The 26,000-nt window shown below is 41.9% G+C and overlaps 1 protein-coding gene across 1 annotated transcript in view; it reads left to right on the top strand.

Moving 5' to 3' along the window:
• MST1R (macrophage stimulating 1 receptor) overlaps window positions 1–7,124 on the top strand; it is a 72,342-nt gene extending 65,218 nt beyond the window's left edge. Inside the window, exons 17-21 of the mRNA XM_081316743.1 lie at window positions 2,156–2,337; window positions 3,925–4,034; window positions 4,996–5,161; window positions 5,678–5,814; window positions 6,517–7,124. Coding sequence (XP_081172869.1) covers window positions 2,156–2,337; window positions 3,925–4,034; window positions 4,996–5,161; window positions 5,678–5,814; window positions 6,517–6,751 — 830 coding nt within the window. The 3' untranslated portion in view covers window positions 6,752–7,124. The remainder of the gene's footprint in view (window positions 1–2,155; window positions 2,338–3,924; window positions 4,035–4,995; window positions 5,162–5,677; window positions 5,815–6,516) is intronic.
• Window positions 7,125–26,000: the final 18,876 nt, after the last annotated feature.

Genomic DNA, 26,000 nt, shown 5'->3' with positions numbered 1-26,000 from the left:
CCCAGTGGCTCTTTTTCTTTTTTAGGTTGCCGACCCCTGGTCTAGCCCCTAGGCGGCAGCCAATAGGTTTGAATCAACCATTGCCGCCTGGAGATAGCCAATTGCAACACAGGAGACTTGTAGTCTGGGTTGCTGGAGAGCCGTTAGCTGCTCCAGCAACCCACGTGGTATTCCTCAAGAGCCCAGTACATAACACTCCCCCCCCATGTTTTTGTCAAGAATTAACACTAACTTGAATACATACATACATGCATATGTACATGCACACATTCATACATATTATAAAAGGACAGTCTCTTCCATCTTGGCATATACAACTTCTATGGACTTCAGTGCTGTCCTGCTTGATCGCTTATTTTATCCTGTGAGAAGTTTGTGCCACTTCACTGAGCAAAGAGGCGTCATGTACCCGGCGCTAGACTAGAGCTAGAGCAGATTCTGTATTAAAGGCAAAGATAAACCCTCAGATAACTTTTAAGGAGGCACAGGGATGTTGGGGAGCATTGAGTTTCTCTGCATTCTTCTTAAGTTTGTTCTGTAACATAGTACAAGGAGATGGTCTTAGGGCCTTTCCCACTTCGTCTTGGCACTATGCAAACATGCCAGTGTTAAATTAGTGTTTTCCCCTCCAGCCAGCAACAGTCAATGGCAGTTTAAGGGCTTGTCACACTTCTAGCTGCTGGTGGCAGTGTAGTCAGCTAACCAAAAGGGGGGCAGGATGAGCCAGGTATTTATGGTCATTTTGAACTGCTGACTGCCTGCTTCTTCCCAACAGAGTTGGCCCTCTCACTCTGTTCTTTTTCTTCTGGAGGGGGGAAACAGGCCACAGCTGCCAGCAGACTTCTGAACCAACAGCTAACTGAAAAGCATAGTATACCCACTCTCTTGTCTGCTCTGGTGTCTCCTTTTGTCTGAGTCAATCCAGTAAGTTTGACTATACCTACACTCAAAACAACAACACCAGGTAGCTCATCCCCAATTCTAGGAAGGGGTACATTTAAAAGAACAAGGTTTGCCTGCTTCTTGTCTGATCGGTAGGTTTGGGGAGATGGTAGGTTTTGACAGAAACTTAACCCCATGAGTCTAGCTATCTTTCAAGGCATCCATCAAACCCAACAATCTTGTGATGTCTTGTCAGCTGAGGAAGGATAACAAAGCCAGAGAATGTAATCAGGATTGCTTAACACTTCATGCATGCCCAAATCCAGAATCCACCGTTTGAGTGCAAGCCAGAAAAGAATTTATAAGGGAATTGACAATAGGGGAAATACATTTTGTTCTGACATATGGGCAGATGGATAGCACATTAACCAGGTCATGGCAAATGGCCCTTAATTTTAAAACTACTTAATCAGTAATTTTAGTGGCATTTTCTGCAACAGAGTTTTGTTGCCAGTTTGCAATGCCCTACCAATCATTGTTTTTGAATACAGCTTGGAATAGGAGTGGGGACGTACCAATGCACTCGACTTTAAAATAATAAAAGCGAAATACAAATAAATAAATAAAATAAATAAAATCTTCAGCTCCCAGCTCAGCGTTTATAAGATAACACTATTAAAGTATCTCTGGAGAAGCTCTTAAGAAGAGAAAGAACTAGTTCTAAACTGAGGGTTGGCCTAGGGCAGGGGTAGACAACCTCGGCTCTTTTATGACTCGTGGACTTCAACTCCCAGAATTCCTGAGACAGCTATGCTGACTCAGGAATTCTGGGAGTTGAAGTCCACGAGTCATAAAAGAGCCGAGGTTGCCTACCCCTGGCCTAGGGAAATAATAATTCTCTAATAATTGGAATTAAGCCTTAAATCAACACCAGGCAATCCATGGAGCCAGTAGTCCTTTCAAACGTAAAAAGTGGAGATGACTATGAGCCAACCCAGTCCAGTATTATAATGTGTGCTTGTTTGTTTGTTTTTACTCTGGCAATGTCTTCCATCCTTATTGACATTGGCAGACTTGATGGAAACTAGAAAAGGCTGCTTTCTGTATCTCTCTCCTTCGCCTAAGAACAATGTGCTGTTTTTCCCAATATGCTTGCAAGATCACTTCTCTGATACTTTTGCTCACAGTTTCACAATTACTTAAGTCCCGGAGAGGGGAAAAAACAGTTGCCATTAAGAATATTGCTCCAATCTCTTCATTTTTTCCCTCTTAGGAATTAATGACTTGGAGGAAGTGGAAGAATTCCTGAAGGAAGGGATTCTGATGAAGAGCTTCCATCACCTCCATGTCCTTTCTCTCATTGGGATCACCTTGCCTAAGGAAGGTCTCCCCCTGGTGGTTCTACCTTATATGAAGCACGGAGATCTCCGACATTTTATCCGTTCAGAGCAGAGGGTATGTGGTGCCAGATCTTGGGATCTTTTTTTGAGCGACACTCAGTGCCAGCCATTTTCCTGTTCCTGAATCGTCCCTTGTTTTGGAGTTGCTTGTCTCTTCTTTGCAAAACGAAATTGTTTTTAAGAAGAGCTTGCCCAGAGATGAGGAATTCAGCCCTTTCTTATCTCTTTCAGTTGTAGAGTGCTTTTGTTTCATTTGTGACATACTCACCCATGTGCTCCTACAGACTTTACAGAGCTTTCTGGTGAATCAGTGCAGGCTTTGCACATTTTTCCTGTTAAAAACCACCATGCTGGTGCAAAGAGTGGGGCTGCCTGTTGGATGCAGCCGTCCTTAAATCTATCCTGCCGCATTGTAAGCTTTGTAAGGTAAATCTTTTAAGTAAGGTTTCAGAAAGACACATAAAAGAAACTAACCTTCTTATCAGTGGTACTTTCTGTTGATGAAACAAGAGATGGGAGCTCTGGGTTTTCAGAAGAGAGGTTGTTTAGCTGTGGGTCTTTCTGCTGTCCCTGAGACAGGCAGAACAGCAGGAACATGAGCTGATGTCTAATGCAGTTTCCTCCACGTAATCAGCACAGAACAACTGGCTGAAAGATGCTGGCATCTTTCAGTCTCTCGTTTTCCTCTGGAGAAACACACAGAGGTAGCATTCTTACTGTTGGCAGGCTTCTCCTCTGCCTCCAATCTATTGCAATTGTGGCTGTGGCAAGATGTATCTTATAAACATTTTCTCACGTTATTTTTAAGGAACTGTCCATATAAGCTTCACCTTATATTTTTACTGCAATAAAAATGCTCCTCATTTTATTCCTGTTGTAAACATACTGTGAAATATTAGGCAGTTGGCAATTGCCACTTGTGATGTACTGCTGATCAGCTCAAAAATGCCTCCCCCTTGCTTGATGAAAATGGATATTTTGCCTTGCAGGTGGCTTTGAGCTTAAACACATCAGCCAAACTTTGCAGAGGAGTGCAATATTAAAAACCCAAATTTAGCCGATAACAACAAGATGTATCCTCACTTTTCTTTGCAGCTGTTATGTTTAAATCCAGGATCACATGCAAACATTATTCATGGGGAAAAGGCAATAGGTTAAGCATGGGACATTTCTTTTGAGTATGTGCAAGGCAGTGAATGTTTCTGACCACTAGGGGGCCATGCAGGCACACTGAAAGAGAGGGTTGTAATCTGTGGAGGAAATTTCAGAAGGCTCTTCCTACCACTCTCAATTCTGGGTGTTATATTGCCAAGTGGTGAGCAAGTGTCTGCTTTGCCATGTGTGCACAGAGCAGAGAAGATTCCCCTGGCCCCAATTCCGCTGTTTATATTGATAGGCGTGGGTTCTTTGTCATCTTTCATATGTGAATGGGATACACTCAGTTTCTCAGCCAAATTTCTTAGAAAATTTGTCCAATATCTGAAGCAGCCTTGAAATTAACTTCAGCTGTGTTATCTTGTGGGAACCACAAGCAAGCAGCTCTGCTCTCTGGAGGTGCATAAACTTCAAAGCCAGATGGAAAATGCATTGTGAGTTTCCTCAGTGTCAAGACAGTTTTGTTTGTTCATTTGTTTTCCATCAGAACCCCACTGTGAAGGATTTAATAGGTTTTGGGCTACAAGTGGCTCAGGGGATGGAGTATCTGGCCCAGAAGAAGTTTGTGCACAGAGATCTTGCAGCTAGAAACTGCATGTAAGTACAAACATGGGTGTATCTGCACAGAATAATAAAACATGGGGAATCGGGCAAGGACACATAAGAGAGGTTGCAGAGGCCTGTTCGTGCTGTGGGCAGGTGCCTGTGTAAAAATATCCCTCCCCATACGACTAGCTATGGGAAAAGTCTGTCAGAAATACCTTTCAAACTACCGTAGTTTGTTTTGATTCCTCCTTTGGGTCAATTGATTTTACCCTCAGAAAGCTATACCATTTATGCAGGGTGCTCAATCTTCTGACTTATTTTTCTGGTAAATAGAAAGTAAATTCTGTGAAGAGAGTTTGAAGAAACTGAGGTTGTTTAGTCAGGGGATGGGGTATGGGGAGAGGATGGCTTGCTAGTATTTTTTCAGTATCTGAGGAGGCACACTCACGAAAAAAGGTCAGGACCAATTTTCTTATACTCTTATGGAGCAATAATGGATTGAGGTGACAAGAAGGCAGATTAGGGAAACTGCCTGCAGTTTGACAGAATAATCAGTGACCCACTAGCACTAGATGGGCAGCTGGACTGGAAGGATTAGATGGGTCCTTAAAATCTACAATTTTATGATTTAAACAAGACACTGGTCCATAAGTTAACCAAATGGGTTTGGTCTACACAGTTTGTTAAGCTACAAAGCACAAGCTAAAGTTAAAATGAACCAAGCTTAGCTTAATGTATACATGCTAGAGTTTTAACAATGCGATTAAATAAATTGTACAAACAGCCATTGTCTGACTGCATATAATAAACTAAAGCCTAAGTCTGGGGTAGGAGATACAATTGCCATGTCCATGTGGTATGCTATAACCAAGCAATAATCTCTGCTAGGGCGACAGCCTGGTTTTGTCACTTGCTAATCCAGGGTGCATCTGGAATTCCTTAATGCTGCCAAATAAGATGAGTTCACATGACTGTTGCATTGTTCCTAATCCCAGTCTCCTTTTTTATCCAGGCTTGATGAGACTTATACAGTGAAAGTGGCAGACTTTGGGCTGGCCAGAGATATCTTTGACAAGGAATATTACAGCATCCGGCAACACCGCAGGGCAAAGCTGCCTGTCAAATGGATGGCCCTTGAGAGCCTGAAAACTCAAAAATTTACCACCAAGTCAGATGTAGTAAGTGCAAACAAAGGCACCCGATGGCCAGGATGCTAAAACGTTGCCCCCCCCCCAGTTGTTGTTGTTCTGGCCACATTGTCTGTATTCACAGGAGACAATAACCACAAATTAGTCAACCCCATGTTTTGCGTGAACTCAGATGTTATAAATAGATTTTGTTTCATAGCGCTGTTCAGCCCACAGAATTGGCTTAATTGGATATGTCTTGATTTGTTAGTGTTGTGGCAACACAGCCCCAGTTTTATGTGAGGGATATGCAAAAAAGGCCATTATGAAAGCACCTGCTAAGATTGTGTAAGCTTTCCTAGCACTCATTTCTTAGTGTGAGAATCAACCTGGAGTCCAATTTATGCTAGTCTTGGAAAAACAGGCATATGCAACAGAGTCCCTTTGCAGAGAAGCAGCAGTCTGGTTGAAGATTTCATCTGCCCTAGTGACTGCTTGTGTTTTCTTTGTGTCCCATTATATGGACATTTGTACTTTCTCCATTGATCTGTTCTGCTGTCTTACCAGTGGTCCTTCGGGGTCCTCATGTGGGAACTGATGACTCGAGGGGCCTCTCCATATCCTGAGGTGGATCCCTATGATATTACCTGCTACCTGTTGCAAGGAAGAAGGTTGCCCCAGCCTGAATATTGCCCAGATTCTCTGTAAGTATTCAATTGGACCCTTTTGCTAGCTTAGTTAAGGGGACAACTGTGAAAGAGATGAAGTTGTATGGGAAGTACCGGAAAAGGTCTTCTGATACCTGAACTTTAATTGATGAACTACTTTGTAAATTTCAGTTATGCATTGCAATTCATTAACTAAAAAAAAGAAAGCACAATGGGAAAGTTAATTCATTTTCCACTCTTCGTGCTTTGAAACTTTTGTTCTTACTACAGTTTTCCCCAAACTATTAGCCTGCTGAAGCACCTATACAGTATCTCTTAAATTCCGGTCACATCTTAAGGGGTTAATTTAAGAAAAGGTGCAGTATTCCATGGAATTCTTATGATCATCAGGATCTGTTGCACTCCCAGTTACAATCTGTTGGTTCCATTTTCCATATTTTCCAGTGCCAGCATTTTCCATTTGGTTTGTAGTCCAGCATAGCATCCTTATGCTTCCACCTCCATTTGCCATATATTCACTTGCTGTGTTGTGGCTTCTTAGAACAGCGATATATAAAACCTCTGACCAGGATCCTGTAGGAGTGAAAACTCAAGAGATAAGACTAGAGTGCAGAACTGAGGAGAGTTTCTGCCTCTAGTTAGATCCTGGTGTACATGACTACAACATCCTTAGATGTGAAGATAGAGGGGAGGGTTGGTATTTTCACAGCTCTGATTAACTCTGTTTATTTTGGACAGGTATACTATAATGCTTCACTGCTGGACACCAAATCCTGAGGAGCGGCCAACTTTTTCCAGCCTGATCGAAGAAGTGGAGCATATTGTAGCCTGTCTAAAAGGAGACCATTACATTAACCTCAACGTCACTTATGTCAATCTTGATCACGGCCATCCCTTTCCCCCTTTAATCAGTCGGGAAGAAGAATTTGATTCCAGTGGATTGAGTGAGGAAGAGGATGCTTCTGTGTGTTAAGTCAGGAGGTTCCCAATCTGTGGGCTGCGGCCTGGGACTGGTCCATTGCCTGTTGGCCACCAGGCCATGGAAATGGCTGGCAAGTGCACGCACATGTGCACACGCCCTCCCCACTCATGCTAGTGCTGACATGCGGGTTCTAATGGCCCCATTTGCACATGTGCATGGGTGTTAGTGGCCCATTTGTGCATGCGCGTGGGTGCCATGCCACCACCAGCACTGCCATAGGTGTGCGTGGCCCGCTTGCGAATGTGCATGGGCGCTAGTGCCACCATCGTGTGCGTGCCCATTTTCCGCATGCACACGTGCACATTTCCCTTTTCTACCCTTTCCCTCTATTAAGTGATACCTCACACAGGCCAGGGATGCATGTTGCTGGGTTAAGCATGTCATAGGTTTTGACTGTTCAGGCTTTGAAACGTCTGGATAAATTTTGCTCATCCTGTGAGTTCATGAAAGCTGTAAACTGAGGACTTCTGTGACATGAATTCTGTGCTGAGAAAAGGTGGAAATAAATTCATTCCTTCTGTAAAAGGTAGGGCAGGTTCCCTACAGCTTTAGGAAAGAGATACTTTCAGAATACTTGGTGATTTTTTTGTGGGAATATGTTTTTACTGTGAAGTAATTTAATGTGGCAGCCTGTGGCTGCATCTGTATATAGAGAAAAATAAATTTACTGTTATGAATTCCTATCTGACAGTTTTATGCAACGTTCTCTTTAGAGTCACTATATAATATTAAGAATATTTTAGTCATGATTTGTTAAATAAGTCACAGTCGCTTCCTTTCCATATACCATAACCTAATGGGTAGGTTCACACATTGCATTAACTTAAAAACAAGTTATGTTTTGCTGCTTAATACCTTTCCTGTTATGATAAACCCCATTGTTCCAATTTTATAACATTGAAGAATTCTTCCAGGAACATCATGTCAGCCTTCTTTCAAAGCCTGGCTCACATCTTGTGTTAAGGCATAACGCAGTTTCAGTGTGGCATGTTCTCCACCACTGTTCATAAAACCTCTGTTAACTATAAAAAATGGTGGAGGAGCAGACAAAAATATCCCATAGGAAGCATCCTTGAAGAAGAACAAGCCTTTTAAGTTTGTGGTAACCTTGAAAAAAAAACATGGCATTCAGAGTTGGAAGGTGGTGGCAGAAGGATTGTCTGTTAGATGACGGTGCTGTCAAAAAGTGAAAAATCAGAAGAGGAAAAAAACTTCAGGTGCATTAGAACAGAAGGAAGCAACAAAAGAAAAATGTGAACTGAAAGTAAGATTGGATTAGACAGGAAATGGAGGTTAAGAAAGGTGGTTGTAGGCAAATGGATGGAGAGGGAAATTTTTAAAAAAGAGAAAACTGGCAGGACCAAGAGCTACCTGATGTCACTGGAGGAGAAGTCTATCTGATTTGTTCCCAGAAAGTGTAGGAATAGGTTGTGGAGCTGTCACAGAGAAGGCAACTCCCTCAGAAACAGTGGCTTCTCCACAGGAAGTAGTAGGATGTTGGTGGGTGGGAAGGGTATGGCTGGTGGGGACTGAAGGTCTGTTCTTGCAGGCTACAGTCTCCAGATGTGGTGGTGTACATGGGATGTTGAGGCTACTAAGTGATAAAATCCTGGGGAGGGGATTGAGGTAATTCCGTTGAGGATGGCAAAGTCAGGGCATACATGTTGAATGGCTTGCAGGCACGGGGGTGGGGGCGGTGGGGGGCACGAGGTGGACAGGTAGAAGAGAAGGTCCATGGCTTCGTAGATAGATCACTGGGTACCTTGAACTGGGGATGCTGTTGATAAATTGGTACAGAAGCTGACTCATCCAACTGGAAGAATGTGCAGACTTGTATTACTGAATATTTACTGCTAAAATCTGATGCAGCAATGAGCAGAATGTTAGTTGCAAGTCCTTTAGCAGTTCAACAAGGCAGGACGGCGGTGGTGCTGTGATCATTTGGGACAATTAAACAATGATTATTCTAGGGTTGGCTGAGGTGAAACTGGATTGTAGAAACAAAGCTGATGTGGGTGTCCATCTACTCTTCCCCTTGCAATGTCCTTTTCTAAGCTTCTGGACTGCTCTCAGGGCTGGTATTGAAATCTCCATGGTTTTAATGCTGTGGGTCTTCAATTCCCATGGAGATAATAGCAGATGGTTTATGATTTGAAAAGATAGCCTGTTACCCTCAGTCTGTTAATGTGGTTAAATCATATCGGTTTTAGTTGGAGCCAAATTACCCACTTTATTTATTTACAAGCCAATTTAATGTTCACCTGGACATTCCAAATGTGTTGCAAGTGCTCACATTTATTTTGACACAATATTGGTTTGCCTTGCTTTTGAAACATAAATGAGATCCTTGACTATAGTGCTGAACTAAGTAATACATTTTTTAGATGAGGTAACAGAGACATTCAAAGGAGCACCCGGGGAGACTAGAGAGATAAGGGCCCCCCAAAAATTGTTCTCTGCATCATATTCATTTACTTGAAAATGTTTTATTATACAGATTACAAAGCTCATATATCTCTAAATGTTAGTGCTGACTTTTTAAAAAAATATTAATGCTCTGAGCATTCTGATATATAATGAAATAGCTCACCAAAAGAAAACAAAGATCAAGATTGTACAATAAAAAACCCTAGAAATATTGACTGCCCCCCGCCAAAAAAAAATTGACAGAAAAAATTCTATACACAGCCTTGTCCTGTGCCTTTCCCAACCTGCACCGCCCCCGCCTCCCCGCCCCGTGGCTTCTCTTGCATTTTCCCACAAACCTCCCTGACCTGCACCACCCCCATGAGTCTTCCCTGAACCACACAGAAACTTTTGCATGCCCCCTTGCACCCTTCTCAACCTTTACCGCCCATATGCACCTTCCCTAATTTTTATGGCACCTCTTGCATATCCCCACACACCCTTCCTGACTCCACCAGTGCTGCCCCCTGATCTGCACTCTCTCTCTTGCACTTTCCTAAGTAAGAGATGGAAGGAAGGAATGGAATGGAATGGAATGGAATGGAATGGAATGGAGGCAGGCAGGCAGGCAGGCAGGAAGGAAGGAAGGAAGGAAGATTTCCGTTGCTCTCTGCCAGCTTTTCAAAAGAAAACTAAAAATGGGGAAGCCAGCAGAAAGTTGGAAGTTGTTCCCTTGCTTTTTTGCCCATCCATGGTCATTCGGTTTATCTGTCTAGGTAAGGAAATATCTCTGAAATAAGGACTCGATGGATTACAGGTTGTCTAGTAGAAAAACCACTGGAATTACTTTTAAAATATAAATTAATGTCAATATAATGTGCCTTTTAATGTTAATGTTGGTTTTAACCATCAAGTTACATCTACTGAAATTGCTTCAGTAAATTTAAATCTGTTTAATGAAACATATTGTATATATTTCAGGAAACACGTAAAACCAAGAACTGTACAGAGTTTATACAGATTCTAAACCCTAATCCCCTATAGCACTCCATAAGTACAGTATAGTTAGCCCTCGACTTATCCCCACAATTCAGCCCACAATTTGGGTCAGAAGTCATTGCAGTCATTAAGTGAGGCACCCACATGACTGTCTCATTCAATGACTGCAATCCTAGTTCCCTCCATGGTGGTCATTAAGTGAACATTCAGGAATGCTTCATGGGGTGGGGGAGGCCCGAGGAGAACCAGCATCCATTGGCACACAGGTCTCCCTCTACTCACCACTGCTGGAAGACTTGGCTTGAGATATTTCTGAAGGTAGAAAGAGCCTTAAAACATTGCAAGATAAGCACTAGCCCACATTGTGTTGGCTAGCTTTCTGGAGTAGCTGCACCTCACATCAAATGGCATGCTGCACAGAAAGGGAAGGCAAGTGGATCCACATGGGTGGGTGGGAAGAAGGCCCAAGCCTTCCAGGAGATTGTTGGGGTGGGAAAAGTCCGCACCCTGGGCCTACCAGTTGAGACCTCTCAGCCATTGGTGGGTTTCCACATGCTAGTGGGCCTAGCTAGATGAGTCCTAGCTGCAATGGGGGAGACTTGCAATGCTTCTGCAATCAGCCATAAGGGCACACTGCCAAGCACATGAATTTTTGACATGTGATCTCAGGGACATTGCAATGGTTGGGAGGGGGGTTGTATATGCCCTCTTGCTGAGTGCCTTCATAATTTAGAATGCTCACTGAGTGAACAGTGATAAGTCAAAGGCTACATGTAGATCCCAAAGGCCATGAATTGTTTCACTTACAACTGTCCCACTAGCATAAAATGATAGAATTAAAAGGGGCCATTTAGGCCCTTGAGTTCAATTTGCTGGTCAGCGGAATAATTTAAAGTATTCCTAATAAATGGCTGTCTAATTTCCACTTGAATGCATCTTGTGAAAAGGAGACCAGCCAACAATTTCTAGGTAATTGGTTTCACTGATAACTGTTTTTACTGTTAGAAAGCTTTTTCTAACATTCAAGCAAAATCTGCCTTCCTGTAACTTGAATTAATTAGTGTTAAGCCTCAACTTAATGGATCTTGGTTTAGGGGACTTTGAATTTAATGGACAAAATATGTTGGATCCAAAATTTGTTTGAATTTCAGACAATAACTATCTTTGACCCAAGCAGTAGGTAAAGTCATTTTACAAATCAGTCAAATATTGGATGAGGCCACAGCGGCCGCATAAACAATTGTGACATAAGGGGGCTTTCAAAGTCAAACACCTTCAATTCGGGGTTAGCATAGCTCCAGGAATCTTCCAGGGAGTTATGGACTGTATGCTCAAGGGCATTCCTGGGGTCTGCCCCTATTTTGTTGATGTGCTCATCACCGGTGAGTCCACTGAGGTGCTTGCAAGGAGGCTCAAAGCCGTCCTTCAATGGTTCCGCACTCAAACTGAAGAGGGACAAGTGTAAAATTGGGGTCCCTTCCACTGAGTTCTCTGGGATTCTGTATTGATGCTGAAGGTATCCACCCTGCAGAGTCCAAGCTGAAGGCAATTCAGCTGGCACCAAGCCCCAGATCCAAAGGAGAGCTCCAGGCATTCCTGGGTCTCCTGAATTTTTACCATGTGTTCCTGCCTAACAAGGCCGCAGTGGCAGAGCCGCTACACTGGCTCTTAGACAAGAACACCCCATGGAAGTGGACCAAGGTTCATGAAAATAGCTTTAAGGCAATAAAGTCACTACTGTGTTCAAATTCAGTGCTTACACACTTTAATGAAACATTGCCTGTATGCATTATGTGCGATGCATCCCCTTATGGGGTGGGGGCTGTACTAAGCCATTTGTCAAGTGATGGGACTCAAGTCCCCATTGCCTACTACTCAAGGACATTGTCCTCAGCTGAGCGCAATTATGCTCAGATTGACAAAGAGGCCCTGGCCATCGTGGCCGGGTTGAAGAAATTCCATGATTACTTGTATGGCAGGAAGTTCATGGTCTTCACTGACCACAAGCCATTGTTGGGGTTATTTACTCCAGATAGGCAGACGCCTCAAATACTGTCCCGTAGAATGTTAAGATGGTCCATTTTTATGTCAGCCTACAGCTACAGGCTGGTTCACAAACCCGGCAAAGACATGGGCCACGCAGACAGCCTTAGTAGGTTGCCATTGCCACATGTGGAGCCAGATCCCGCTCCAGCAGCTCGCATCTTGTCCATTCAGGATTTGCCTGAATTTCCCCTCCATGCTGGGGACGTGGCTGTGGAAACTGCCGCAGACAAAATCTTAAGTAGAGTGTTGTCATGGATTCACACTGCGTGGCTTGAAAATAGCCCTGGACCAGAGTTCCAGAGCTATTTCACTCGTAGACATGAGCTTTCAGCTCACAAAGGCTGCATCTTAAAGGGGAGCAGGGTTATTGTCCCCAGTTCATTAAGGCACCGTGTGCTTCAGTCTCTGCATGAGGGCCATCCGGGCATAATCCGGATGAAGGCACTGGCACGGAGCTTACCTTTGGTGGCCAGGGTTAGATAAAGCTATTGAGGCCCAAGTACACAGGTGTTACATGTGTCAACAGTCCAGACCAGAAACTCCCCAGGCTCTTGTCCACCGATGGGAGGAAACTCATACGCCGTTATCAAGGATTCACATTGACTTTGCTAGGCCCTTTCAGGGACAGTTGTTTTTGATAGTGGTCGACAGCCACTCTAAATGGTTGGAAGTAATTCCTATATCTGCTATGACTACTGCTAAGACCATCTAGGTGCTTAGAAAGCTTTTTGCCACACATGGGCTGCCGGACCTCGTAGTCTCGGACAATGGGGCCCAGTTCACAGCATCTGAATTTCAGGCCTTCTTGAGGACTAATCTCATAAGGCATGCAACATCTGCTCCCTTTCACCCCTCGACTAACAGGCAGGCTGAACGCATGGTGCATACAACAAAAGAGTCACTCAAGCACATTGTGACCGGGGATTGGCACCATAGGCTGGCTGATTTCTTGCTTTGCCAGCACACTACACCTTGCACCACAATGGGCAAGAGCCCAGCAGAGCTTCGCTGAGGAAGAAGGCTAATCATGAAACTGGACAGGTTGCATCCTGACCGGGTAGCAGCGGACACCACACGCCCAAAGGCTCCAAGGTGGTTACAAGTGGGTGATGGGATGTGGGCCCGGAACTATGGGCATGGGAACTCATGGGTGCCCGGTGAAATTGTCAAAATTTTGGGACCTCTTTCCTACAAGGTGGCTCTGGATGGGGGGGGCAACTCGTCTGCCGCCATATTGAGCAGCTGCGGAAGCATTTTGCAGAATGGCCACTAAGCGAGGACCTCATGGTGGGTTGGCAACTAGAGCCAGGAACCGGCAACCAAACAGAGCAGTTCACACGCTCTGAGGACTCAATCAGGCAGTACAACGGGGAGGTGTTCATAGGTGGACAAAGTCCAGGAGTGCAACATGGGTCTCCAGATGGGGAAAGTCAACCCAAACATGGCAGCAGCTTTGCTGACACAGCTACCGCATTGGACTTTGATTTGGGCCAACCTGGAATGACCAGCCAAAGGAACTCAAGTCAATCCGACTCACATGAACCTAAAAGCCCTGGTCTACCCAGCCCGGCGAGCAAGCTGGTAGACCGGGAGTTGCCTGGATCCCCCAGGTGTTCTGAAAAGTCACGTAGACCACCGCAATATTTACAAGATTATATTATTAAATAATGTGTGTACATTCAAGGGGGGAGGGGTGTAATGTATTGGGATTTTACTTGAACTGTTCACGTGTCTTTGAATGCTGCTTATGGTTGCTCAATGGTGTGTCTGTGTAATGGTCCCATTTGCAACCTCTCGTCCCGCTTATTGCCTGCCAAGAACCAGCTGCACAACAGTACAGTTTGGTTCTGAACAGCTTCATCCACATCTCCTTGGCTGATTGGTGCATGACATTAGAGATTGGTAATAATATTGCTATTATTCTTCCATTATTTTAGATGCTATCTATAGCATAGTGATATTTATTTGCGTTGGATGTCAAGCAAGTGTAAATACTTGTACATACTATCTTTTCTTCCTTTCCTATCATTTTGTTCCTTCTGAACATTCCAACCAGCGGAGTTATCCAACCAGCTCTCCATTATACATATTAAATCATAAACTCATTTTGGTTTTTCGCCCGTATTCTGAGCATTAGTGTACAGACAATGAGAGCCGCACACATTAAGAACCACTGTTAGTGTCAATATTCACTGAATAGCTTAATAGACTCTGTTAAATTATTCAGTGGTTCCTTACTCCCATTTCCTTCTGTAGTACAGAAGGTTTTATTTGAGGGATCTACTTCAGGCTTTTTGTCTCTTAAGCATTTAGCTTAAAGCCCTCCTGATCAAGTTCATACTTCAATTAAACACATTTTAAGCGATCCTTGGGAGATTAACCCCATACTGAGGTAGCAATCCATCATCCAGCAAACTAAGACAAGGATCCCCAAAGCCCTGTCTCCTATTAATTATAGCTGGTTGTTCACTATCAATTGATTATCCATATTCTTTTTCTTCTTCTATGGATGGGAAGGATGGATTAGAACAGCCCCATAGCCCCCACTAGTTTAGTTTGGCATCTTTAAACGAATGTTTTGATGACTGCATGAAAAAACACTTGCCACCCCAAACTTTCTGCAGTGAATTCATGGCCATTTCAGGATATTCTAGTAATCTCTTTAATTCCACCCATCTGTCTTAACGTGTTGTCTTTCCTGCCTACTTTATATTTGCCAAGTAAAGTCACTATTTTGTTGTAATGTAAATGAATTTCTGCTTATGTCAAGGGAACAGTTCTCCTTTATCTTGTTTCTCTTTGCAGTCCATTCTACTTTTGATAACTATACTCAAATCCATAATAGAAAGCTGGCTATTTTTCTCACTTTGTTTCTCATTATTCAGCTACTGGAAAGACCATTGCTATAATGATCATCTCCCTCCTTGTTACACTGGGAGCTTCAGGAGATGAACTTAAAAAAAATGATGCAGTTAAAAAACAATGAACAAATACATTTGACTGTGGGTATGGGCCAAAGATTTAGGCCTACACTGTACTTCCCTTTGATATTTTGTTATTTCCCACCCACCCCAAAAAAGTATTGTTACTTTGCTCATTGCAAGTGCAGAATGCTGCACAGTGGCATTCTCGAAAAGTAGTCCAGAATCCTCTGGGAAATGATAGGCCAGAAGAATTTCCAAGGCCATTGTGACTTTTTACCACGCATTATACAGATAAAATTATTAATATTCACTTGGAGTGGATATTGGCTAGAGAGAACCCAATGAATCTATAGGTAATGTCTTGTGATGTCATCGGGGATTCATTTTAGCCTGTGGATTTGAATGAAGTAGACAGATCCTCTGTGAGATGAACTCTGCCACATGTGGACTGGATCCCTTTCCTTCCTGTTTCCTTTGTGTGGGCAGAGAGGGAACGAAGGCCTGGATCCAAGAAATAGCGAATGTTACCATAAGAGAGTAGGTGATATTACCTGCCTGAAAAAGAAGTGGTGATGCATCCTCCCTCAAGAAGTCACCCTTGATGCAACCAGCGTGGACAGTGTCTACCACACCTTTCTAAGGAGAGTGGAGAAGTGGGAGAATGACAACTATACAAGGCCTAGAATGAAGTAGAAGTTCTAGAACCCTTTCAGTTAAGATTCGGGCCTAGGTAAGGGATAGAAATCACACTATAGGTAGTCCTTGACTTAGGACCACAACTGAGACCAAAATTTCTGTTGCTAACAGTTGTTACGTGAGTTTTGCGCCATTTTAATGACCTTTTTTTGCCACAGTTGTTGTCAGTAACATGTTTGTTAAATGGATCTGGCTTCCCCATTGACTTTGCTTGACAGAAGGTTGCAAAAGGTGATCACATGACCCATGCACAGTGCAAACATCATAAATATGAATCAGCTGCCAAGCATCTGAATTTTGATCATGTGACCATGGGGATGATGCAATGGTCGTAAGTGTGAAAAACAGTCATAAGTCATCAAACAGTCACTAAACAAAGTTGTAAGTCGAGGGCTACCTTCATGTATGTGGTAGGAGTTGGATAAGGGATTACACTCTTCCTGGTCTTGCTGGATTTCTCAAAACTTTCAATATCTTCAACCACAATATCTTTCTGAACTGCCTGCAGGAGTTGGAGTTCAGAGGCATCGTTCTGTAGTTTTCTTTTTAAGTGGGAGGCTATAATTGATAATAATAGGGAGAAACGTCAACCCCTCAACTACTCCAGTGTGGAATGTAGCCTGGAGGGTGGGGTGTCAGCCTTTTTTTTTATTCATATGGCTTAACATCTACATGAAATAGCTGGGAGAGGTAATCCATTAGCATGGAGTATAAATGACACTCAGTTTTTATAGCTCTACCCCAGGCCAAGTGAGAGATGTGGAAAATGTTTTGACTTTGAGAGATCAAATTGGGAGACTAAGATTCCAGAAGAGTCCCGTAGCCATTCTTCATATGTTTTAGTCTCCAGGCCTTTGATCATCTTAGTTGGTCTTATCTGAACTTTTTGCAGACTCTCAACATCATTTTTGTGATATGGTGACCAAAACTGGCTGCAGTATTCCAAGTGTGGTCTTAATAGAGTTTTATAAAGCGGTACTAATACCTTGTATGATTTTGATTCTATGCCTCTGTTTATACAACCCAGGATTGTATTAGCTTTTTGTTTGCTGCTGCACACTGCTCGCTCATAGTCAAGTGATCGTCACAGTTGCTGTTTTTAAGCCAGGTCTTGTCCAATCTGTATTTATTTTATTTATTTATTTAATTGAATTTCTATACCGTCCTTCTCCCAAAGGACTCAGGGCGGTGTACAGGGCAATAAAAGTACTACATACAAAAGTTAAAAATAAGATTAAATTAATTCAGCCCTAACAATAAATAGTTAAAAATACCCCAGATCCTTAGACCAGGCCGGGCTGTTCAAATAAGTAGGTTTTCAGATCACGGCAGAAAGAGCGAAGGTCGGGAGCCATCCGGAGCTCAACCGGTAATTGATTCCAAAGGGCTGGCACGCCCACAGAGAATGCTCTCCCCCTGGGGGCTGCCAGCCGACACTCTCTGACCGACAGCACCCTGAGGAGGCCCTCTCTGTGGGAGCGCACAGGACGAAGGGAAGATGATGCAGGTGCTCCCGTAAGTAATCCAGACCCATGCCATTTAGGCCTTTATAGGTAATCACCAGCACCTTGAATCTCACCCGGAGGGCAACTGGAAGCCAATGCAGCTCGCAGAGAAGAGGTGTTACATGGGAGTATCGGGAGACCCCCATCACAACTCGTGCGGCCATTCTGTACCAGCTGAAGCCTCCGAGTGGTCCTCAAGAGCAGCCCCATGTACAGAGCATTGCAGTAGTCTATAGTAGTCCAAGCACATGAGTGACTGTACGCAGGGCATCCCGCTCCAGATAGGGTCGCAACTGGTGCACCAGGCAAACCTGGGCAAAAGCCCCCCTGGTCACAGCTCCTACATGGTCTTCCAAACTGAGCTGTGAGTCCAGGAGGACACCCAAGTTGCGAGCCCTATCTACGGGCTCTATTTGTACCTTTGGTTTTTCCTGCCTAGGTGTAAGACTTTGTTTTTCTCCACATTGAAACTCATTTTCTTGGATAGGGCCCATTGTTCAAGTTTGTCAAGATCTTTTTGGATCCTGAGTTTGTCTTCTGGGGTGTTGTCTACTCTTGTCAGTTTGGTGTCATCTGCAAATTTAATGAGTTCCCCTTCTATTCCCTTATCTAACTCATTAATGAAGATATTGAAGAGTACTGGGCCTAAGATGGAACCTTGTGGTACCCCATTGCTTACTTCTCTCCATGTGGATGTAGTGCCGTTGAGGTCTACTCGTTGAGTACGGTTTGTCAGTCAGCTATAGATCCATCTGGTGGTGATGGTGTCTATTCCACCTTTTCCTAGCTTACCAAGGAATGGGTTGTGGTCTACTTTATCAAATGCTTTACTGAAGTCTAAGTATACTACATCCATTGCGTTTTGCTAGTCTATTAGTTTAGTCACTTTTTCGAAGGATGAGATAAGATTGGTTTGGCATTATCTGTTTTTAACAAACCCGTCCTGCCTACTAGTTATAACTTTGTTTGCTTCTAGTTGTTCACAGATCTGTTTTTTGATTATCTTTTCCAGGATCTTCCCTGGTATTGATGTTAAACTGATTGGTTTGTAGTTTCCTGGGTCCATTTTCCCCCCTTTTCTTGACGATGGGGACCACATCAGCCCTTTTGCAATCCTCAGGTACTTCCCTGGTGCTCCAGGATTTATGAAAGATGTGGTACAACGGTTCTGAGATAACTAACATCTGCCAGCTCTTTCAGAACTCTGGGATGTAGTATGTCGGGTCCCGGTGATTTATATTCATCAAAGTTGGATAGGTGTTCCCTTACCATTTTCTTGCTTATTTTAATTTTTGTTTCTAGTATGTCTTTTGCAGTGGGTTTTTTTGGTGTGTTGGGCTATAGTTTCTTTTTTTTTATTGAAAAGTTTTACAGTACATTTTATCTTTAACAATCCCCCCCTCCCTCCACCCACCCCTACCTAACCCTCCCTATCCCTCCCCCCCATTCCCCCCTCCCCCCCGACTTCCCAGAGCTAAATACAAGGTATAAAAACAAAGAACAATCATAAACATCCATATGCTAACAACAATAAACTACTAATTCTATCGCACTCTAGCTCATATGAAATGACTACAAGCAATACTAATATTACATATAAAAAGAAAAAAAAAGAAAACTTATTCAAATGCTAAATGAAACTTTTTAGTCCCATATTTGTTCTGGATATAATCAATCCACTTTTTCCACTCCATAATATAACGTTCTTGCGAATGATCTTTCAAGTAAGCCGAAATCTTTGCCATTTCCGCCAGGTCCGAAACTTTTAGAGTCCATTCTTCTATAGTCGGCAGTTCCTCCTTTTTCCAATATTGACCTATTAAGAGTCTTGCTGCTGTGATTAAGTTCAACATCAACTTAATGTCCACAACAGTAGCATCTGTAATTATGCCCAATAAAAACAATTGCGGACAAAACTTTATCCTTTGCTTGAAGATCTTCTGCATATTCCACCAAATTTTTATCCAAAAAGCCTTAACCTTTTTGCAGGTCCACCATATATGAAAATACGTTGCATCTTCGCCACCACACCTCCAGCATTTAGGTTGATAATTCGGATACATACTTGCAAGTTTTTTAGGATCTAAATGCCATCTATAAAACATTTTATAAAAGTTCTCTCTTAGGTTTTGGGCTTGCGTAAATTTTACGTTCCTCACCCAGATCTTTTCCCACGTGTCCATTGTAATAACTTCTTGAATATTCTGGGCCCATTTTATCATACAGTCTTTAACAAGTTCTGTTTCTGAATCAATATCTATCAATGCAAGATAAATCCGTTTGATATGTGCTGGACCCTGGTTTCTAATTTGCTTTATCAAATTTTCATCAGTCATTGAGAAACCAATTTTCTGATCTTCTTTCCACCTGGCACGTAATTGAGTATATTGAAACCAAGTTTGAACGATCTTCTCATCTCGCAAGAGATTGTATGGCTTCAAACACCAGACGTTCCTTTCCAAGCTTAAGATCTCCTTATACGTAGTCACATCATGTTTGAAGCCAACATTTATGTTTTCTATTGCATGTTTCGGGATTGCCCACAACGGCATCTTGTAGTCTAACTTATGTCTATACTTCTTCCAAACTCTCAACAATGCCTGTCTTAAAATATGCACTTTAAACACATTATCTACCTTCTTATCATACAACAAATATGCATGCCAGCCAAATAACAAGTCGTGGCCCTCAAGATTTAATAATCTCCCTTGTGTCAAATTAATCCAGTCACTTATTCCTGACAACGCAGCAGCTTCATAATATAATTTAAGATTAGGCATTTTAAGACCACCTCTTTCACGAGTGTCCTGCATAATCTTAAGTTTAACTCGTGGCCTTTTCCCTGCCCACACAAATTTATTGATACCCCGTTGCCATTCTTCCAAATTAGAGTCTTTTTTAAGAATCGGTATCATTTGGAATAAAAATAAAAATTTAGGCAGGACATTCATTTTCACTGCTGCAATTCTTCCCAGTAAAGACAATTGCAATTTTTCCCAACTCTCCAATTCTTTTTGAATTTTTCCCCATAACTTTTCATAATTATTTTTATATAACTTTGCATTTGAGGGTGACAAATACACCCCCAAATATTTGACCCTTTTAACAATCTCAAATCCAGTTAATCCTTCTAAAAGGGCCTTTTGCGGTGTTGTCATGTTTTTGGCCAAAATTTTTGTTTTTTGTACATTAACCTTAAATCCAGAAACCTTCCCATATTGCATTATTATCTCCATCAGGTCCACAACAGAGTTTTCTGGCTGAGTCACCGTAACAACCAGATCATCTGCAAACGCCCTCAGTCTATAATCCTGATCTCTAATTTGAATACCCTTAATTTTTTCCGAGTTCCGTATTTTTATCAATAATATCTCCAATGTTAAAACAAATAATAAAGGTGATAACGGACACCCTTGTCTTGTGCCCTTCTCAATATTACATACTTCAGTCAGACTATTGTTAACTATTATTCGGGCAGTTTGTTTTTGATATAATGCCCTAATTGGTTGTAAAAATTTATCCCCAAAATTCATTTTATCTAAAACTTTCATCAAAAATTGCCAATTCAATTGATCAAAAGCTTTTTCAGCATCTAAAAAAATTAGTGCCGCAGGGATCTGGTTGTTCCTTTCCAAAAACTCCACCACATCAACTATATGCCTCACATTATTTTTCATTTGTCTACCACTAATAAACCCGGTTTGATCCCCATGAATCATCTGTTGCAAAACCCTCATCAGTCTATTAGCTAACACCTTAGCAAATATCTTGTAGTCTGTATTTAAAAGTGATATTGGTCTGTAGTTTTTAACTTGAGTAGCATCTTGATCTTCCTTCGGAATCAAAGAAATAAAAGCAGTTCTCCAAGACGGAGGCACCTTTCCCCCTCTCTGAATTGTCTGAAACAATTCCCTTAATGGCTTTATCAGCTCCAATTGTAAATGTTTGTAGTAGATCGCAGTCAGACCATCCGTACCTGGCGCTTTATCCAACTTCAATTCCTTAATTGCTATAAAAATTTCTTCTTCTGTTATCAATTGATTAATCTCCTCCTTTTGTTCTTGTATAAGAACCGGGATGCTAGCATTCTTCAAGTATACATCAATATCTGTTTCATTAATCTTCTCCTTAACATATAGTTTAGAATAAAAATCCACAAAGGCTTCCTTAATAAGATCCTGTTGAAACACAACCTTTCCTTTATATTCAATTTTATCTATATTAGAAGCCCTTTGTTTTTTCCTTAACCTGTAGGCTAGCCACCTACCTGGTTTATTGGCATTGCAAAAAGTATTATGCCTAGCAAACCGTAAGTTGGTTGCCACCTGATCAGCCATCAACTTATCAAATTGTCCTCTTAGCAGTTTAATGACCTCCTTAATCTTCGCATCCGATGGATTCAAAATTAGGGCCTTTTCTTTTTCCCTAATTTCATTCTCCAGTTCTTTCCTTCTAACTTCCAAACTACGTCTATATTTATTGTTCATATATATTAACACCCCTCTCATATAAGCTTTGCTAGCATCCCAAACCATGTCCATAGAGGTATCCTTGTTCATATTAATTTCAAAAAAATCCTTCATCTGCTTTTTACATTCTTCCACATTTCTCTGGTTTCTAAACAAATTCTCATTTACGCGCCAGGAGCGCCTATCTCTATTGTCCTTATTGATCTCCAACCAAACTGGACTATGGTCAGATATAGTTCTTGCACAAATCTTTACCTTCTTAGTCCTAGAAAAGAAGTCATTAGTCAGTAATATAAAATCAATCCTAGAAAAAGATTGATGTCTATCAGAAAAAAAAGTATAATCCTTTTCATGTACGTGTGTATCTCGCCAAATGTCTCGCAATTCCAGGTCATCCTTCATTTCAAAAAAAGATTTAGGCAGTTTAGCATGACTCGGGGCACGCTTAAAGAAACCAGATTTATCCAGCTGTACATCAAGGACACCATTCCAATCTCCCATAAAAATAAAAGATTTATAATCCAACTGGGTAATCTTTGTATGTAGTAAACTAAAAAAATCAGTTTGTTGTTGATTAGGAGCATACAGTCCAACTAAAAGCGTTTTTTTGCCTTCTAACAGCAAATCTATCATAACATATCTTCCTTGTTTATCTACTTCAATTAGTTCCGCTGTCAGAGTACTCTTGACATAGATAACCACTCCATTTTTCTTATTAATTGCAGAAGCAATAAATTGCGTGCCCAGCCTTGAGTTCAACAAATACTTTTGGTCCATAACCCTAATATGCGTTTCTTGCAAACAGATAACATCAGTCTTAAATTGTTTTAAATATTGAAAAACTTTCTTTCTCTTCTGTGGTGAATTTAATCCATTAACATTCCAAGTTAGGAACTTAGTCGCCATTCTTGGCATCCCGAAGCTTCTGGAGCACGTCTGCCAGGACCCCTTTAACTTCCTTAGGCCGCGCCCCTCCCACAGCTTCACTGTAAGTACGCTTTGGAGGTTCCATGACTTTCTGCTGATCTTGTTCTTGCTCTTGTCTCACTCGTCTTGAAGCGGCACGCGTCATCCTCTGCTCTCCAGCAGCTGCCGATGAAACTGTAATTTGATCCCCTCCAGCACCATTCTCCTCTGTCTGTGTTCCATCAGCATCTTGAGGCTTTCCCTCGCCATATCCCTTTGCAGCTTCCAGAAGTGATAGAGGGGTTGCTTTTAAAACTTTGCTGTAAAAATCACGTGCCTGAGTCACTGTAACCAGACGATGTCTTTTACCTTCGTGCATCACCACCATGCCCACTGGGATCTCCCATCTAAACTTAATGTCACATTTCTTAAGTTCCTGTGCTAGGAAGGCAAAATCTTTCCTTCTCCTTAAAATCTTTGGAGGAATCTCTTTTAAAACCAGAACTTCTTGCTCAGCAACCACAAACTTAGTGTCATAAGCAACTTGAATAACTTCATCCCTAATTGCTCTCTTTGTAAAGTAAACCACCACATCTCTAGGTAACTTCCTCTGCCTTGCAATCCATGAGTTCACACGAAAGATTTTATCTATACTTCCCTCAATTTCAGCTGCTGATTGGCCCAGTACCACTTCCAAAGCCTCGGAGATCAGCTGCTTTAAATCTTCTTTAGGATTCTCTTTTAAGCCCCTGATTCTGATAGCGAACTCCATCTGATGGTACTGGACCAGACTCAAGTCTCCATCCATTTTATCCCTTATATTTTCATTCTCTAATACTTTTACTTCTAATACAGAGTTCTTTTGACTAAGATCCTCCACTTTTTCATCCAAACTTTGCACACATACAGCCACACTTTCAATTGTAGACAAGATGTCTGCCCTTATTGCTCTAAACTTCTCTTCCAACTTCTCTTCCATTTTCTCCTCCAGTTTCTCCTCCAGCTTTTCCATCATATCTGACATTAATTGTGTTTGCTTTTCAAAAGCATCCTGTAAATCCTTAAGAGTCAGTGCCGGAGCAGATGCGGGAGGGAGCAAAGCTTGCAACGAAGTCTGTTGCACCGGGGAAGCCCCCGCACTCCGAAGAACTTTAGAGGCTTTCGTCGCCATCTTCCCCCACTTTCACTTGTTGCGCACTTTCACTTTAAAGCCATAAAATCCGTTGAGCTAGAGAGTAAAGATAAAAGTCCACTTCACCTTGACCTCCTGTACCGCTCTGCCTGCGTCTTAATACTCAAGAGTCCTTCCTTCAGCCCGGAGATGGCTGTCTTCAGCGTCGCATCGCCACTGGAAGCCCGGCTATAGTTTCTTTTTGTGTGAAGACTGACGCAAAGTGTGATTTAAGCAGCTTTGCTTTCTGCCTGTTGCCTGTAATTTCCTTGCCATCTTCTCTCTTTAGTGGGCCTACAGTTTCCTTGACATTTTTCTTGTTGATATGTTGGAAGAAACATTTTTATTATCATTGTCATTGATTTCTGTTGCAAGTTAATATTTTAACGTTAACTCTTTTTATGTTTTATTTCTTTTCACACAATGGGTTTTCTTTCAGCTAAGAAAGTGATATCATCCACATATCCTTCAGTCTTCTATTTTCATTTGTCTTTCTCAGAGATGCCATTGGTGCAATATTTCCTAAAGAAGCTAAAGAGACCTGATGAGAAGAATATGCATCTATGTCTCATTTCCTTTTGTATTCAGAATCACTCCATTTCTACAAATTTAATTTTTACAATAGCTTCTGTGCAAAGATTTCTTACATCTTGGATCAGATGTTCCAATACTCACATCAGTCTTAATGTTCCACCGTCTGGCACAACTTTGTAGTCAGTGAAATAAAGGTAAAGCTTCTTTGTGTACTCTTTCCATTATCCAACTTATGTCACCTGTGTAATCTCATGTCCCTCTGCATTTTCTGAAGCCTGTCTATTCATTTGGCATTTCTCCATCTAAGGCTTTATTTTCCTTCGCAAGATCTTAAACAAGACTTCACATGCTTGCGGAATTACTTCAGTGGTTCCATAGTTCTCTCCTGTCTGGTATAAATACATATGATTTTTTTTCTCCAGCCCATATGCACATGGATTTTTTTTTGTCTTCCCGACTTTCTGCCATCATAGTGGTATAACCAAAATACCAGAGGTTGCAGATGTTTAACTCAGCAATTTTTATTTTTATTTCTTCTATGCCAACATTGCTCCTGCTATATTCTGCATATAATTAAATAAATGGCAGCCATAGGAATTTGGGGCAGGCAGAGGGGGGAAAGGTATCTGCAAGATTCCAATGAAGTACTACAGTGCAAGCCCTTCCCCTTTCGTACATACACATGTAGATGACATGGTGGTGCAGTGGTTAGAATGCAGTACTGCAGGCTACTTCTGCTGACTGCCCACTGCCTTCAGTTTGGCAGTTCAGTTCTCACCGGCTCAAGGTTGATTCAGCCTTCCATCCTTCGAGGTGAGTAAAATGAGGACCCAGATTGTTGGCGGCAACATGCTGACTCTGTAAACTGCTTAGAGAGGGCTGTAAAGCACTGTGAAGCAGTATATAAATCTAAGTGCTATTGCTAGTGCTATTTACAAACACACAAAAGAGGAAAGGGCTTGTCTCAAGATGGTGTACATGACATTTTGCAGATGTTGCTCACACCCTGCAATGCCACTGGTGACACAATATTGTTACACCCCTCAGCACATTCTTTTTCCAAATTTTCTATTTAGTTGCCCCATATTATGTTCAAATTGTTGCTTCTTGATCACCATATAAAGTATACAACGGATAGAAGAGGTGGGGCGATATTCCTGTTTTTAAGGACTATCCACAATTGGTTGTAACCTAAACAATAAAAAAATATAATGAAGCAAAAATAGGCATTTATTTGAAACTCCTTTTCCTTCTCCCTTCTGCACTGAATAGTAGCTATGTGATCTCAGTTACCCCCGCCTCTTCTAAATCCAGTTGGCACATCTGGCAGTTTTCATTCAATACACTGTTGAACTGCGGATTGCAAAATCTTGAATATAATCCCAGTAGCAGGTGAGAAAACTATGGGTGATAGACAGTACTTTAGCGTGATCCTTTCTTGATATTAAAAGAAGAAATTGATATTAAAATTAAGAAATTTTCCAGTCTCTTGGTTTCTGCAGTGTTTTTCATACCTGCTTACAAACCACACACACATCTTGGAAGATGTTAAATAATTCTACTGGTATTTTATCAGCTCTTGTG

This window comes from Vipera berus, assembly GCF_964194415.1.
Source record: "Vipera berus genome assembly, chromosome: 2".
Classification (NCBI taxonomy): Eukaryota; Metazoa; Chordata; class Lepidosauria; order Squamata; family Viperidae; genus Vipera; species Vipera berus.
The sequence above is the reverse complement of the archived record's forward strand: the minus strand, read 5'-3'. Positions and strand labels throughout refer to the sequence as shown.